The sequence below is a fragment of the Orcinus orca genome, chromosome 13, assembly GCF_937001465.1.
Source record: "Orcinus orca chromosome 13, mOrcOrc1.1, whole genome shotgun sequence".
Lineage (NCBI taxonomy): Eukaryota > Metazoa > Chordata > Mammalia > Artiodactyla > Delphinidae > Orcinus > Orcinus orca.
Genome location: NC_064571.1, coordinates 13,553,992 through 13,569,608, shown reverse-complemented (window position 1 = coordinate 13,569,608; position 15,617 = coordinate 13,553,992). Strand labels below are relative to the sequence as shown.

The 15,617-nt window shown below is 42.0% G+C and overlaps 1 protein-coding gene across 7 annotated transcripts in view; it reads left to right on the top strand.

The window, feature by feature from the left end:
* Positions 1-15,617, top strand: part of KDM3A (lysine demethylase 3A) — a 63,842-nt gene that overhangs the window by 31,271 nt on the left and 16,954 nt on the right. For all 7 annotated transcript variants that reach the window (XR_007470815.1, XR_007470814.1, XM_033431342.2 and 4 more), the window contains exons 11-13: positions 2,695-2,899; positions 12,386-12,600; positions 15,461-15,613. Coding sequence is in view for 5 of the 7 variants with exons in the window: in XM_033431342.2 (XP_033287233.1) it covers positions 2,695-2,899; positions 12,386-12,600; positions 15,461-15,613 (573 nt within the window). In the remaining 2 variants the exon portion in view is untranslated. The remainder of the gene's footprint in view (positions 1-2,694; positions 2,900-12,385; positions 12,601-15,460; positions 15,614-15,617) is intronic.

Here is a 15,617-nt window from a genome sequence, read left to right as displayed (position 1 = left end):
AAGAAAGGAGGGAGGGATGGAGGGAGGAAGGAAGGAAGGAGGGAAGGAAGGAAGGAAAAAAAGAAAAGATACAGTAAAATAAAGTATAATAAAGTTATTAAATTAAAAAATAATTATTTAGAAAAAAAGGGGGGACGGATAGAACCTTAGGACAAATGGTGGAAGCAAAGGTATACAGACAAAATCTTACACAGAAGCATACACATACACCCTCACAAAAAGATGTAAAGGGGAAAAAATCATAAATCTTGCTCTCAAAGTCCACCTCCTCAATTTGGGATGATTCGTTGTCTAAAGGAAGGAAGGAAGGAAGGAAGAGTATAATAAAGTTATTAAAATTAATTATTAAGAAAAAAATTTAAAAAAACAAAACGGACGGATAGAACCCTAGGACAAATGGTGGAAGCAAAGCTATACAGACAAAATCTCACACAGAAGCATACACATACACACTCACAAAAAGAAGAAAAGGAGAAAAAATAGATCTTGCTCTCGAAGTCCACCTCCTCAATTTGGGATGACTCGTTGTCTATTCATGCATTCCACAGATGCAGGGTACATCAAGTTGATTGTGGAGCTTTAATCCGCTGCTTCTGAGGCTGCTGGGAGGGATTTCCCTTTCTCTCTTCGTTCTCACAGCTCACAGGGGCTCAGCTTTGGATTTGGCCCCGCCTCTGCGTGTAGGTCGCTGGAGGGCGTCTGTTTTTTGCTCAGACAGGACGGGGTTAAAGGAGTCGCTGACTGGGGGGCTAGGCTCACTCAGGCCAGGGGAGAGGGAAGGGCACGGCGTGCGGGGAGGGCCTGCGGCGGCAGAGGCCAGCGTGACGTTGCACCAGCCTGAGGCCCGCCGTGCGTTCTCCCGGGAAAGTTGTCCCTGGATCCCGGGAACCTGGCAGTGGAGGGCTACACAGGCTGCCCGGAAGAGGGGTGTGGATAGGGACCTGTGCTCGCACACAGACCCCTTGGTGGCGGCAGCAGCAGCCTTAGCGTCTCCCGCCCGTCCCTGGGGTCCGTGCTTTTAGCCGCGTCTCCCGCCCGTCTCTGGGGTCCGCGCTTTTAGCCACGGCTCGCGCCCGTCTCTGGAGTTCCTTTAAGCAGCGCTCTTAAACCCCTCTCCTCGCGCACCAGGAAGCAAAGAGGGAAGAAAAAGTCTCTTGCCTCTTCGGCAGGTGCAGACTTTTCCCCGGACGCCCTCCGGGCTAGCCGTGGTGCACTAACCCCTTCAGGCTATGTTCAAGCCGCCAACCCCAGTCCTCTCCCTGCGCTCGGACCAAAGCCCAAGCCTCAGCTCGCAGCCCCGTCCGCCCCGGCGGGTGAGCAGACAAGCCTCTCGGGCTGGTGAGTGCCGGTCGGCACGGATCCTCTGTGCGGGAATCTCCCCGCTTTGCCCTCCGCACCCCTGTTGCTGTGCACTCCTCCGCGGCTCCGAAGCTCCCCTCTCCGCCTCCCGCAGTCTCTGCCCGCGAAGGGGCTTCCTAGTGTGTAGAAACCTTTCCTCCATCACAGCTCCCTCCCACTGGTGCAGGTGCCGTCCCTATTCTTTTGTCTTTGTTTTTTCTTTTTTTCTTTTGCCTTACCCAGGTACGTGGAGAGTTTGTTGCCTTTTGGGAGGTCTGAGGTCTTCTGCCAGCGTTCAGTAGGTGTTCTGTAGGTTCTGTAGGAGTTGCTCCACGTGTAGATGTATTTCTGGTGTATTTGTGGGGAGGAAGGTGATCTCCGCCTCTTACTCTTCCGCCATCTTCCCCTCCGCCGCCTTCTGTCGGTTTTATATGAAATACAGTCCCTCAGTATCTGAGAGGGATCAGTTCCAGTACCCCCTGTGGATACCCAAAATGCACCAGTCCCCTACAGTTAGCCTTCCCATTCCCATCTGCAGGTTCTGCATCTGCAGATTCAGCCGACCACAGGTTGTAGTATTTTCAATCCATGGTTGGTTGAAGCCACGGATGTAGAGGGCCCACTGTATACCTTAAGGCTCTTGACATAGAAATGGATTCCTTCCTATGTTATTTGGTCTGACACAGTGGTTGCTCTTTAATGTTACATCTCTATTTTTGTCTGCCTTTTTCTTAAAAACCATCTTAACTTCTCCTTTCAAGTTCACCTGCCCATTACAAGTTAAAACTTAAAACATGCATTTACTTAGAATCAAAATCGTCTCTTTAGCCAATGCTCTTAATCTTGAATGGAACATATGTGTAAAGGAAATAGAAGATATGTCAAGGGTCAAGTGGCATCTCCTAGAAGCATTTAGGGGATCACTCTTATAGGCCAGGGGGCCTGTGACGCTTGGAATGGTTAGCATTTGCAGAATGCTTTGGAAAACACATCTCAAACCATTCTTTTTGAGTGTGAAAACTGACACAGTTGACTCCCGCACGGTCCTCTGTTGAAGCGTTCTTCTTATCTAGGGTTGTGAATAGAGGTATGCACTAACTTGGAATTGTGGGTCTGGGGTTTTAAGTTGCCAAATGGACTCACCAAATGAGATGTATTTTATAAAGAGAATAAAACTTCCAATTGTTCTGATAGTTGTCTTCTATTAAGCCATTTTTAGAAATTACTACAGTTGAACCAGTAATTGAGAAGAGGAGTTCGCCCTTTGGGAAAACTGACCTTTTGAATAGAATTCAGTCAAATATTGATGTGACTTTTTAAATCTGAGGTCCCATTTTCCTTCATCTTTTTTTCTAGCCCCATCCCGGAAGTCGGTTTTGACAGACCCAGCCAAACTCAAGAAGCTGCAGCAGAGCGGTGAGGCCTTTGTGCAGGACGACTCTTGCGTGAACATCGTTGCGCAGCTGCCCAAGTGCCGGGAGTGTCGCTTGGACAGCCTCCGAAAGGATAAGGAGCAGCAGAAAGACTCGCCCGTGTTTTGCCGCTTCTTTCACTTCAGGAGGTGAGCCATTTGGGGAAAAGCTGAGATACCCTGGGCCCTAGAGTGTACTTTTCTCCCTCTTCTCCTAGCAACAGTAAGTCTAAGACTGAAAAGAGTACAGATTACACTTTTTAATCTGTGGATTTAGGAATCTAGATCTTATTACACATTCTTTCCTTCTCATTCTCCTTTTCAGGTTTTTTTTTTTTTAAATCAAGCTTAAAAATATAAAATTCCATTTTTTTTTAACATCTTTTTTGGAGTATAATTGCTTTACAGTGTTGTGTTAGTTTCTGCTGTATAACAGAGTGAATCAGCTATATGCATACGTATATATCCCCATATCGCCTCCCGCTTGCGTCTCCCTCCTACCCTTCTTATCCCACCCCTCTAGATGGTCGCAAAGTACCGAGCTGATCTCCCTGTGCTATGCGGCTGCTTCCCACTAGCTATCTGTTTTACTTCTGGTAGTGTATATTTGTCAATGCTACTCTCTCACTTCGTCCCAGCTTACCCTTCCCCCTCCCCGTGTCCTCAAGTCCATTCTCTACATCTGTATCTTTATTCCTGTCCTGACCTTAGGTTCATCAGAACTATATATTTTTTTGAGATTCCATATATATGTGTTAGCATACGGTATTTGTTTTTCTCTTTCTGACTGCACTCTGTATGGCAGACTGTACCTCCATCCACCTCATTATAAATAACTCAATTTCTTTTCTTTTTATGGCTGAGTAATATTCCATTGTGTATACGTGCCACATCTTCTTTATCCATTCATCTGTCAGTGGACACTTAGGTTGCTTCCATGTCCTGGCTATTGTAAATAGTGCTGCAATGAATATTGTGGTACATGACTCTTTTTTTTTTTTTTTTTAACATCTTTATTGGGGTATAATTGCTTTACAATGGTGTGTTAGTTTCTGCTTTATAACAAAGTGAATCAGTTATACATATACATATGTTCCCATATCTCTTCCCTCTTGCGTCTCCCTCCCTCCCACCCTCCCTATCCCACCCCTCCAGGCTGTCACAAAGCACCAAGCCAATACCCCTGTGCCATGCGGCTGCTTCCAACTAGCTATCTACCTTACTACGTTTGTTAGTGTGTATATGTCCATGACTCTCTCTCGCCCTGTCACAGCTCACCCTTCCCCCTCCCCATAACCTCAAGTCCGTTCTCTAGGAGGTCTGCGTCTTTATTCCTGCCTTACCCCTAGGTTCTTCATGACATTTTTTTTTTTCCTTAAATTCCATATATATGTGTTAGCATACGGTATTTGTCTTTTTCTTTCTGACTTACTTCACTCTGTATGACAGACTCTAGGTCTATCCACCTCATTACAAATAGCTCAATTTCGTTTCTTTTTATGGGTGAGTAATATTCTATTGTATATATGTGCCACATCTTCTTTATCCATTCATCCGATGATGGGCACTTAGGTTGTTTCCATCTCCGGGCTCTTGTAAATAGAGCTGCAATGAACATTTTGGTACATGACTCTTTTTGAATTTCGGTTTTCTCAGGGTATATGCCCAGTAGTGGGATTGCTGGGTCGTATGGTAGTTCTATTTTTAGTTTTTTAAGGAACCTCCATACTGTTCTCCATAGTGGCTGTATCAATTTACATTCCCACCAACAGTGCAAGAGGGTTCCCTTTTCTCCACATCCTCTCCAGCATTTATCGTTTGTAGATTTTTTGATAATGGCCATTCTGACCAGTGTGAGGTGATATCTCATTGTAGTTTTGATTTGCATTTCTCTAATGATTAATGATGTTGAGCATTCTTTCATGTGCTTGTTGGCAATCTGTATATCTTCTTTGGAGAAATGTCTGTTTAGGTCTTCTGCCCATTTTTGGATTGGGTTGTTTGTTTTTTTGATATTGACCTGCATGAACTGCTTATATACTTTGGAGATTAATCCTGTGCCAGTTGCTTCGTTGGCAAATATTTTCTCCCATTCTGAGGGTTGTCTTTTCGTCTTGTTTATGGTTTCCTATGCTGTGCAAAAGCTTTTAAGTTTCATTAGGTCCCATTTGTTTATTTTTGTTTTTATTTCCATTTTTCTAGGAGGTAGGTCAAAAGGGATCTTGCTGTGATTTATGTCATAGAGTGCTCTGCCTGTGTTTTCTTCTAAGAGTTTTATAGTGGCCTTACATTTAGGTCTTTAATCCATTTTGAGTTTATCTTTGTGTATGGTGTTAGGGAGTGTTCTAATTTCATTCTTTTACATGTAGCTGTCCAGTTTTCCCAGCACCACTTACTGAAGAGGCTGTCTTTTCGCCATTGTATATTCTTGCCTCGTTTATCAAAGATAAGGTGACCATATGTGCATGGGTTTACTCTGGGCTTTCTATCCTGTTCCATTGATCTATATTTCTGTTTTTGTGCCAGTACCATACTGTCTTGATTACTGTAGCTCTGTAGTATAGTCTGAAGTCTGGCAGCCTGATTCCTCCAGCTCCATTTTTCTTTCTCAAGATTGCTTTGGCTCTTTGGGGTCTTTTGTGTTTCCATACAAGTTGTGCAATTTTTTAAATTATTATTATTATTTTTTGCGGTACGCAGGCCTCTCACTGCTGTGGCCTCTCCCGTTGCGGAGCACAGGCTCCGGACGCACAGGCTCAGCAGCCATGGCTCATGGGCCCAGCCGCTCCGCGGCATGTGGGATCTTCCCGACCGGGGCACCAAACCTGCAACCTCTGCATCGGCAGGCGGACTCTCAACCACTGCGCCACCAGGGAATCCCCAAGTTGTGCAATTTTTGGTTCTAGTACTGCGAAAATTATCATTGATAATTTGATAGGGATTACATTGAATCTGTAGATTGCTTTGGGTAGTAGAGTCATTTTCACAGTGTTGATTCTGCCAATCCAAGAACATAGTATATGTCTCCATCTGTTTGTATCGTCTTGAATTTCTTTCATCAGTGTCTTATAGTTTTCTGCATACAGGTCTTTTGTCTTCTTAGGTAGGTTTATTCCTAAGTATTTTATTCTTTTCATTGTAATGGTAAATGGGAGTGTTTCCCTAATTTCTCTTTCAGATTTTTCATCATTAGTGTATAGGAATGCAAGAGATTGCTGTGTGTTAATTTTGTATCCTGCTACTTTACCACATTCATTGATTAGCTCTAGTAGTTTTCTGGTAGCATCTTTAGGATTCTCTATGCATAGTATCATGTCATCTGCAAAAAGTGACAGTTTTACTTCCTTTCTGATTTGGATTCCTTTTATTTCTTTTTCTTCTCTGATTACTATGGCCAAAACTTACAAAACTATGTTGAATAATAGTGGTGAGAATGGGCAACCTTGTCTTGTTGCCCTGAGAAATGGTTTCAGTTTTTCATCATTTAGAACGATGTTGGCTGTGGGTTTGTCATATATGGGCTTTATTATGTTGAGATAGGTTCTCTCTGTGCCCACTTTCTGGAGAGTTTTTTATCATAAATGGGTATTGAATTTTGTCAAAAGCTTTTTCTGCATCTCTTGAGATGATCATATGGTTTTTCTTCTTCAATTTGTTAATATGGTGTATCACATGGATTGATTTGTGTATATTGAAGAATCCTTGTATTCCTGGGATAAATCCCACGTGATCACGGTGTATAATCCTTTTAATGTGCTGTTAGATTCTGTTTGCTAGTATTTTGTTGAGGATTTTTGCATCTGTGTTCATCAGAGATACTGGCCTGAAGTTTTCTTTTTTTGTGACGTCTTTGTCTGGTTTTGGTATCAGGGTGATGGTGGCCTCGTAGAATGAGTTTGTGAGTGTTCCTCCCTCTGCTATATTTTGGAAGAGTTTGAGAAGGATAGGTGTTAGCTCTTCTCTAAATGTTTGATAGAACTCACCTGTGAAGCCATCTGATCCTGGGCTTTTGTTTGTTGGAAGATTTTTAATCACAGTTTCAATTTCAGTGCTTGTGATTGGTCTGTTGATATTTTCTGTTTCTTTCTGGTTCAGTCTTGAAAGGTTGTGCTTTTCTAAGAAATTGTCTATTTCTTCCAGGTGGTCCATTTTATTGGCTTGTAGTAATCTCTCATGATCCTTTGTATTTCTGCAGTGTCAGTTGTTACTCCTCCTTTTTCATTTCTAATTCTGTTGATGTGAGTCTTCTCCCTTTTTTTCTTGATGCGTCTGGCTAATGGTTTATCAATTTTGTGTATCTTCTCAAGGAGCCAGCTTTTAGTTTTATTGAGCTTTGCTGTCCTTTCCTTCATTTCTTTTTCATTTATTTCTGATCTGATCTTTATGATATTTTTCCTTCTGCTAACTTTGGGGCTTTTTTGTTCTTCTTCCTCTAATTGCTTTAGGTGTAAGTTTAGGTTGTTTGAGATTTTTGTTGAGGTAGGATTGTATTGCTATAAACTTCCCTCTTAGAACTGCTTTTCTGCATCCCATAGGTTTTGGGTTGTCCTGTTTTCATTGTCATTTGTTTCTAGCTATTTTTTGATTTCCTCAGTGATCTCTCAGTTATTCAGTAGCGTATTGTTTAGCCTCCATGTGTTTGTATTTTTTATGGGTTTTTTCCTGTAATTGATATCTAGACTTATAGTGTTGTGGTCGGAAAAGATACTTGATACGATTTTAATTTTCTTAAATTTACCAAGGCTTGATTTGTGACCCAAGATATGATCTATCCTGGAGAATGTTTCATGAGCACTTGAGAAGAAAGTGTATTCTGTTGTTTTTGGATAGAATGTCCTATAAATATCAATTAAGTCCATCTTGTTTAATGTGTCATTTAAATTTTGTGTTTCCTTATTTATTTCCATTTTGGATCATCTGTCCATTGGTGAAAGTAGGATGTTCAAGTCCCCTACTATTACTGTGTTACTGTCGATTTCCCCTTTTATGGCTGTTAGCATTTGCCTTATGTATTGAGGTACTCCTATGTTGGGTGCATAAATATTTATAATTGTTACGTCTTCTTCTTGGATTGATTCCTTGATCATTATGTAGTGTCCTTCTTTATCTTTTGTAATAGTCTTTATTTTAAAGTCTATTTTGTCTGATATGAGAATTAGTACTCCAGCTTTCTTTTGATTTCCCTTTGCATGGAATATCTCTTTCCATCCCCTCACTTTCAGTCTGTATGTGTCCCTAGATCTGAAGTGAGACTTTGTAGACAGCATATGTACGGGTCTTGTTTTTGTATCCATTAATCTGGTCTGTCTTTTGGTTGGAGGATTTAATTCATTTAATTTAAGGCAATTATTGATATGTATGTTTCTGTTACCATTTTCTTAATTGTTTTGGGTTTGTTTTTGTAAGTCTTTTCCTTCTCTTGTGTTTCCTGCCTAGAGAAGTTCTTTAGCATTTGTTGTAAAGCTGGTTTGGTAACACTGAATTCTCTTAACTTTTGCTTATCTGTAAGGGTTTTAATTTCTCCATCGAATCTGAATGAGATCCTTGCTGGGTAGAGTAATCTTGGTTGTAAGTTTTTCCCTTTCATCACTTTAAATATGTCCTGCCACTCCCTTCTGGCTTGCAGAGTTTCTGCTGAAAAATCAGCTGTTAACCTTATGGGGATTCCCTTGTATGTTATTTGTTGCTTTTCCCTTGCTGCTTTTAATATTTTTCTTTGTATTTAATTTTTGATAGTTTGATTAATATGTGTCTCAGCGTGTTTCTCTTTGGATTTATCCTGTGTCATACTCTCGGTGCTTCCCGAACTTGATTGACTATTTCCTTTACATGTTAGGGAAGTTTTTGACTGTCATGTCTTCAGATATTTTCTCAGACCCTTTCTTTTTCTCTTCCTCTGGTACCCCTGTAATTCGAATGTTGGTGCATTTAATGGTGTCCCCGAGGTCTCTGAGACTGTCCTCAATTCTCTTCATTCTTTTTTCTTTTTTCTTGCTCCCTGGCAGTTATTCCCACCATTTTACCTTCCAGCTCACTTATCCGTTCTTCTGCCTCAGTTATTCTGCTATTGATTCCTTCTAGAGTATTTCTAATTTCAGTAATTGTGTTGTTCATCACTGTTTGTTTGCTTTTTAATTCTTCTAGATCCTTGTTAAATGTTTCTTGTATTTTCTCCATTCTGTTTTCGAGATTTTGGATCATGTTTACTATCATTACTCTGAATCCTTTTTTAGGTAGGTTGCCTATTTCGTCTTCATTTATTTGGTCTTGTAGATTTTTACCCTGCTCCTTCGTCCGTAACGTATTTTTTTGTCGTTTCATTATTTTTTTTTGATGGGTGGTGCTGTATTCTGTCTTACTGGTTGTTTGGCCTGGGACGTCCAGCACTGGAGTTTGCAGGCAGTTGGATAGAGCTGGGTCTTGGTGCTGAGATGAGGACCTCTGGGAGGCCTCACTCCAGTCGATATTCCCTGGGGTCTGAGGTTCTCTGTTAGTTTGGTGGTTTGGACTCGGAGCTCCCACCACAGGGCCCGACCTCCGGCCTGGGAATCAAGATCCTGCAAGCATGTGGCAGGTGAAGTAGTGGTCCCTCAAAGACATGGACATCCAAATCCCTGGAACCGCCTGGCTGGTGTGCGGCTATGGGGACCGGAGCCACTGGAGGGGCAGGGCAGTGGCCTGAGGGGCACAGGGCGGCCTGGTGTCTAAAGTTCTATTTTTAAAAGTAACAAACATAGAAAAATTCTGAAGGTTCTAAAACACCACCACAAATAACTACTGTTAACTTTTCAGTGCATTTTAGTGTTTACGTGGTCATAAAATATATTCAAGCATACCTACTTGGCGTGTTGTGTATACTGTTTTTTTCTTTTTAATAAATTTATTTATCTATTTATTTTTGGCTTCATTGGGTCTTTGTTGCTGCGTGTGGGCTTTCTCTAGTTGCAGCGAGTGGGGGCTACTCTTTGTTGCGGCACGTGGGCTTCTCATTGCGGTGGCTTCTCTTGTTGCAGTGCATGGGCTCTAGGCGCATGGGCTTCAGTAGTTGTGGCCTGTGGTCTCTAGAGCACGGGCTCAGTAGTTGTGGTGCACGGGCTTAGTTGCTCTGCGGCATGTGAGATCTTCCTGGACCAGGGCTCAAACCTGTGTCCTCTGCATTGGCAGGCAGATTCAAAAGCACTGCGCCACCAGGGAAGTCCCTATATACTGTTTTGAATTTTACTTTCTCCAGTGCATACTTTCCCAGTTCATAATAGGAACCACTTGATCATGTTAACTTTTTTTGCAAATACTTTTGAATAACTATGCAAGAACCCATAATAACAGTGTTGGAAAATTCATTTAACCAATTCCCTTGTTGGTGTTAAGATTATTATGTGTTTTTTGCCACTAAAAATAATACAGAAATGATCATCAGCTTGTCCTCATCTCTGATTATTTATTTTGGAAAGGTTATTGGAAGTGGCATTACTGGGTCAGAAGGTGTGTGTGTTTTAAGGCTTTGATACATAAGTTCTGCCAGATGGCCCTGGAGGAAGGTTGCACCTGCATCCATGCCCACGGGCAGGGTTTGAGCATTCCCGTCTCCGTGTACCTTTGCCAGCCGGTGTATCTTTAAAAAATCTTTTCTGCTTTTATAGGCAGAAACTTTCATTTTTACATTGCGTTTTTTTTTTCTTTAAGTCAAATTTTCTTTAAATTCTTCCATCCTGAGTGAAGAGAAAGGTAGCCTTCTGGTCTTTTTGATGTATAATGAGCAGTGTTGTTCTGGGTGTAGATGAACTTTTACATATCATACATTTTTCCAGAAATCTAGGTAGTTTCAGTCTCAACTAGTTCTAATCATAAACAGCAGTGTTGACTTTAATTTCTTCCTATTCTCCTCTCCTTTAGTTTTATCAAGATTAAAGATTGCTGATGAACTGAATTAAATGCACGGGCATTTTAATGATCAATAATTATATCTGTGCTGATAACTTTCAGATTCACGGTTATTTAATGAAGAGTTTATTTAAGAGTTTTTTAGATGGTAGTTTGTCCCAATCATTCCTGAGTAAATTGCAGAAGCACCATGATAATATGTGTGTATAGCATTTAGAGCTGTGATAACTGTTAACAGAAGTCCGTGTATTAGAAACTCAAACTCACTTCTCTGGTAAAAAGAATATCATGGTTGTAAAAGCAAAGCCTTTTTTTCCTGATGTTTAGAGTGAAGATCGACACTGTCATTAGTCTTATCAAATTTGTTTCTCATTAAATTCTGCAGATTAAATGGGAGGGGGTAGGGTCTCAGTGGTAAAGTTCAGTTGTCAAATCCTGTTTTCCATCTCCTCCCCATTTGAAATGGCTTCCAAATTTATTTTTTAGAACTATGACTAGCTCTAATTTGGGCTATCAATTAAAATCTTGCATCTGTCCTTTGGACTCCTAGAAATTTGCAAAAACATTTTGCAAACAAATGTTTGCAGAAACATTTGCATCTGTTATGCAACTCCCAGTGTCCTTCCAGTTCATTCTACACAGTTCTGGACAAATGCTTTTCCTAAAGCACAACTTTATGTGTGTCTCGTGGACTCAAAAAAGTTTCGGCAGCTGCCCCATGACTAGCAAAGAAATCAAGGTCCCTGCATTTTTCTTGCAAGGCCAAGCTTAGTTCTTGTCTCTAACATGAAGTCTTCTTCCTATAAGGCCCACAGAACTCGTAGTCAGCACTTCTTCCTCTGACTCCTGTACGACTCAATGACTGTTACGATACCTGTCATACCCTGCTTCCCTGGGTGTTTTATGTCTACTTCTGTGTCTCCAGCTAGATTGACATACAATGTTGTGTTTAAATAAGTCCAAAACTATTGCATAGCTTAGGAAAAACATGGCAGATGTCAAAGATGCTGAAAGAGAATGCTGAGAAAATATTCTGCTTTTTGCTCCACCTTCTTAGGTACCGAGGCTCATCCTAACACTGCCTCTTATTCCAGAAGCTTGCCTGGTGATTTGTAGCTAGGATTCCTAAGGGTGTTGAATACCTCATGGATCTGTGTGGTCATGGCTTCAGTGTTGTAGGGTTGGCCTTCCCCTCCCGAGCATTACTCTTGAAGCCGTAGTTGTGTTCAAATTTGGTCAGATTATTTGCCACCTTCTGTTTGTTATCAGTTTACTTCTGTGGTGACTTGTGACTGTTCTTGCTATTAAGTTCCAAGTCAGGCAGGTTCAGTAGCTGTCCTTGGAAATGACCTGAGTAGATCTTGGTTCGAGTGGAAAGCACAACTCCCTCTCCCTGCCAACCCCCCGTGTCTTTTGGGGGAAAGCTTGGAAGTTTTAAAAATCTTTCTATTGATGTTGCCAAGTAGCAAAGGGCTGCAGTTAGCCATGGAGATTATAGAAAACTGGGAAGGAAACGCTTGACTTAAATAACATTTCAAAAGTAACAAGACGTAAGTCACTATTTCATGTATGTAACTGGGAAGGAAATGCTTGACTTAAATAACATTTCAAAAGTAACAAGACGTAAGTCACTATTTCATGTATGTAACTGGGAAGGAAATGCTTGACTTAAATAACATTTCAAAAGTAACAACAAGACGTAAGTCACTATTTCATGTATGTAACATCCTTTCTTTATTTTTTTACTCCCTCTAGGTTACAGTTCAACAAACATGGTGTATTGCGGGTAGAAGGCTTCTTAACACCAAACAAGTATGACAGTGAAGCAATTGGCTTGTGGTTGCCTTTAACCAAAAATGTTGTTGGGACTGATTTGGACACAGCAAAGTATATCCTGGCCAACATTGGAGACCACTTCTGTCAAATGGTGATTTCTGAAAAGGAAGCTATGTCAACTATTGAGCCACACAGTAAGAGCATCTCTTAGGGGGTAGGAGTTTTGAGTCCAACTTGATTTTTGTTCCTAAATGACACCTAAGTCCTAATTGTATGGATTTCATTTTCACCCAGAAGTGTAGATGACTTTGGTATAATGAAGTTGCATTTTTCCTTTTGTAACAGATTCTGCCTGTTGATTTCATCAAAGTCAGTGGTCTATCTGTGGGGTTTGTTTCAGGGCAATTACTAAACTTTTTGTTAAGAAAGGTAAAGGTGAGGTGGCGGTGGAATTTGCATAGCCTTACCAACAAGTGTGGACTCACCAAAAGGGGGTTAGTTTAAGACAAAGGTTCTTAAGAAAACATTTCAAAGAAGATAATGGACAGGCTGTACCCTAGACCTACTGAATCAGGGTCTGAGGAGGCTGGGACCCAGGCATGAAAATGGGAACAAGCACAGATGAAAATGATTCTGTTAGAGTCAAGGTTTTCAGGGAAAACTTGGAGGTTCCAGCCAGGTGTGCAGTAAACCACAGAGATCAGTGTGGGTGACACATTAGAGCCAGACCTCCCTCATGACATCTCAAGGTACGGTGTCGAAGAGGACAGCACACCTCTTGTCTGTATGCCCTTAGAAGTGAGATATCCAGCCAGAAGCACCAAGGGGCATCTGTCTTTTTAAGTCTCACACTTTGTTCCATCATTTTAACTTTTCCAAATGGTGGCAAATTAAAAGTGAAGCCTTTCCATCCCTCTGGTAGATGTCTTTTCAGACTTTGCATAGCCAAATATGTTTCAGTATAAGCACCCACACATCCTGAGCTTAGGAACTTTGGTTGTAGGCCCAGGAACTAACTGAAGCTAGCTTAAGCACAACAGTAACTTACTGGATAAGTTTGAACACTGTTATATCTCAGAGTCCAAGGAATGGGAACTGACATTCCCAGGAGCGGGAATTCAGATCTAGGTGGGGTATGGGATTGTGAGCTCCACAGGCAGCCAGAGTCCTGCTGAAGTGGAGAGCAGCTTTGTAATCACTGTCCTGTTGGGGTAGTAGAGACTCTGATAAGTCAAGAATCGTATTGAAGTTGTTTTTCCAATAATCTATTTAGGACAAGTGATACTGGTTTTCCATATTCAGTAGAGATACAAAAGTTTTCTTCTTGTATACTTTTAAGTAAGAGAACATTTAAAGAAAAGTTCTTAAGTAGCTGGTCTAGAGGTAGTATATGAATGACTGGGTTGCAAAAACAATTTTTTGGAATGTGTTAGTAGCTTCCTGAATCGGAAGGGCTGTTTTAAGCTACTGATGTTTTTTCTTTGCTCAAGGTGAGTCGTCTGAAAAATGTGTCCTTAAAGATGTAATTGTGATGAATGTTTCCTCCTTGCCTATTTGATTATCCTGTTCCTCTTTATTTCCTCTGTGACAAGCTGGTCAGCTGGAGAGAGGAACTCACTGTGAGTGATACCGAAAGATGCCACCACAAGGTGTCGCTAGAGGGGGGGTGGAGGGTACCCTCTGATCCTGAGATTAGGAAGCAGGTCTCAGCTTTTATACATTTATTCTGTCTTTTCAATGACAAATAATCATTAAATAGGTGGCTAAGAGATCTAAGACTACTCTCTAATAAAAGTCTAATCCAAGCGACCAAGGTGAAGTTCATAAAATCTCATGTGTAAAATGCCGCAAGTTCTATGTATTGTGCACTGAGCTTTCACATTGTAATGAAACGGCAGAGGTTCACTCAGCAGTTGGATTAACTTAAAGCAAACTGAAATTAGTCATTTCTTTTGTGGGCAGTCTGAAGAAAGAAGTAACCACTGACTGGATTAGGAAAAGATGTTCTCCGTAGAACACGAATGTGACAGTACTGATCCTGTCTTGTTCGAGAGAGACAGACAGAAAACAGTCTTCTGATCAGCAGACGTTGGGCTTTTCTGTGACGCAGGAAAATGTCCTCCCTTTGCTCTTACTCCTTGAAGCTTTCTAATGCCGTATGCGGCACTCCTCCACGGTCGGGGGGTGGGGTACGGTTTCCTGCCCAGTCCTGGAAGGCCCCTCTCTCCAGTTTTCGGGGTTTGGCCACTGGAACAGAAGATGCTGCTTCATAGAATTTGTGATTGTTCCTCAATCTGTTGGCGCTGCTTGGTTAGTATGAGTCGGTCCTGGGTGCCTGCATCACTCCTGGCTCTAAAAATTGAGTTTCCGACACTGGCCTATGACGGAACCGACTTTGGACCATTGTGCCCCCCACTAGTTAATGTGCTGCTCCCACCAGGTTTCTCTCAGCGCCCTGGGGTTTTTAATGGGCAGTCTGAGTGGTTTCGGGGCATCTGTGAATAACCTGACACTCGACACTGAAGGTTGGGTTTGTGTATTTGAGTCAATTATTTTGGAGAAAGCATGGTCCGTGTTGCCTTTACAGTCTCAGACGGTCTCATGACCCAAAATGTGAAGAACCACTGCTCCCTTATATTTGTGTCCGAACTCCAGCTTGTGTAACTAATGCTGCTTTTTTCACTGACTTACTCAGCAGGACTCACTATGCAGAGCTCCTTGGAGGGTGGGGTGGGGTGTGGGGATAGGGTACAGCCTGAGCAGGGATTCTGCTTGCACAGAGTTTAGTCTCCTACAGGGAAGTAAAACTGCACCTGACTGCGTACAGTGTGAAGAGGCCTGAGTCTGAAGTACAAATACAAGTTGATGGGAGTGCTGAAGGAATCCAGGAGGGCTTCATGGCGGTGGTGGGGGATTTGAGATGGGCTCTGGAGGCTGAACAGTTAATGGGAACTCCAGTGAGAGGGAGGAATGGCATCAGCTCCCCTCCCACTTCATGTTTTATTTCAGGAGCCCTCTCGTCCCCAAGACTAAGTGATTTATTGATTTTTGTAGGACAGGTTGCTTGGAAGCGAGCTGTCAAAGGTGTTCGAGAAATGTGTGATGTGTGTGACACCACCATCTTCAACCTGCACTGGGTGTGTCCTCGGTGTGGGTTTGGAGTGTGTGTGGATTGCTATCGGATGAAGAGGAAAAATTGCCAACAGGGTGA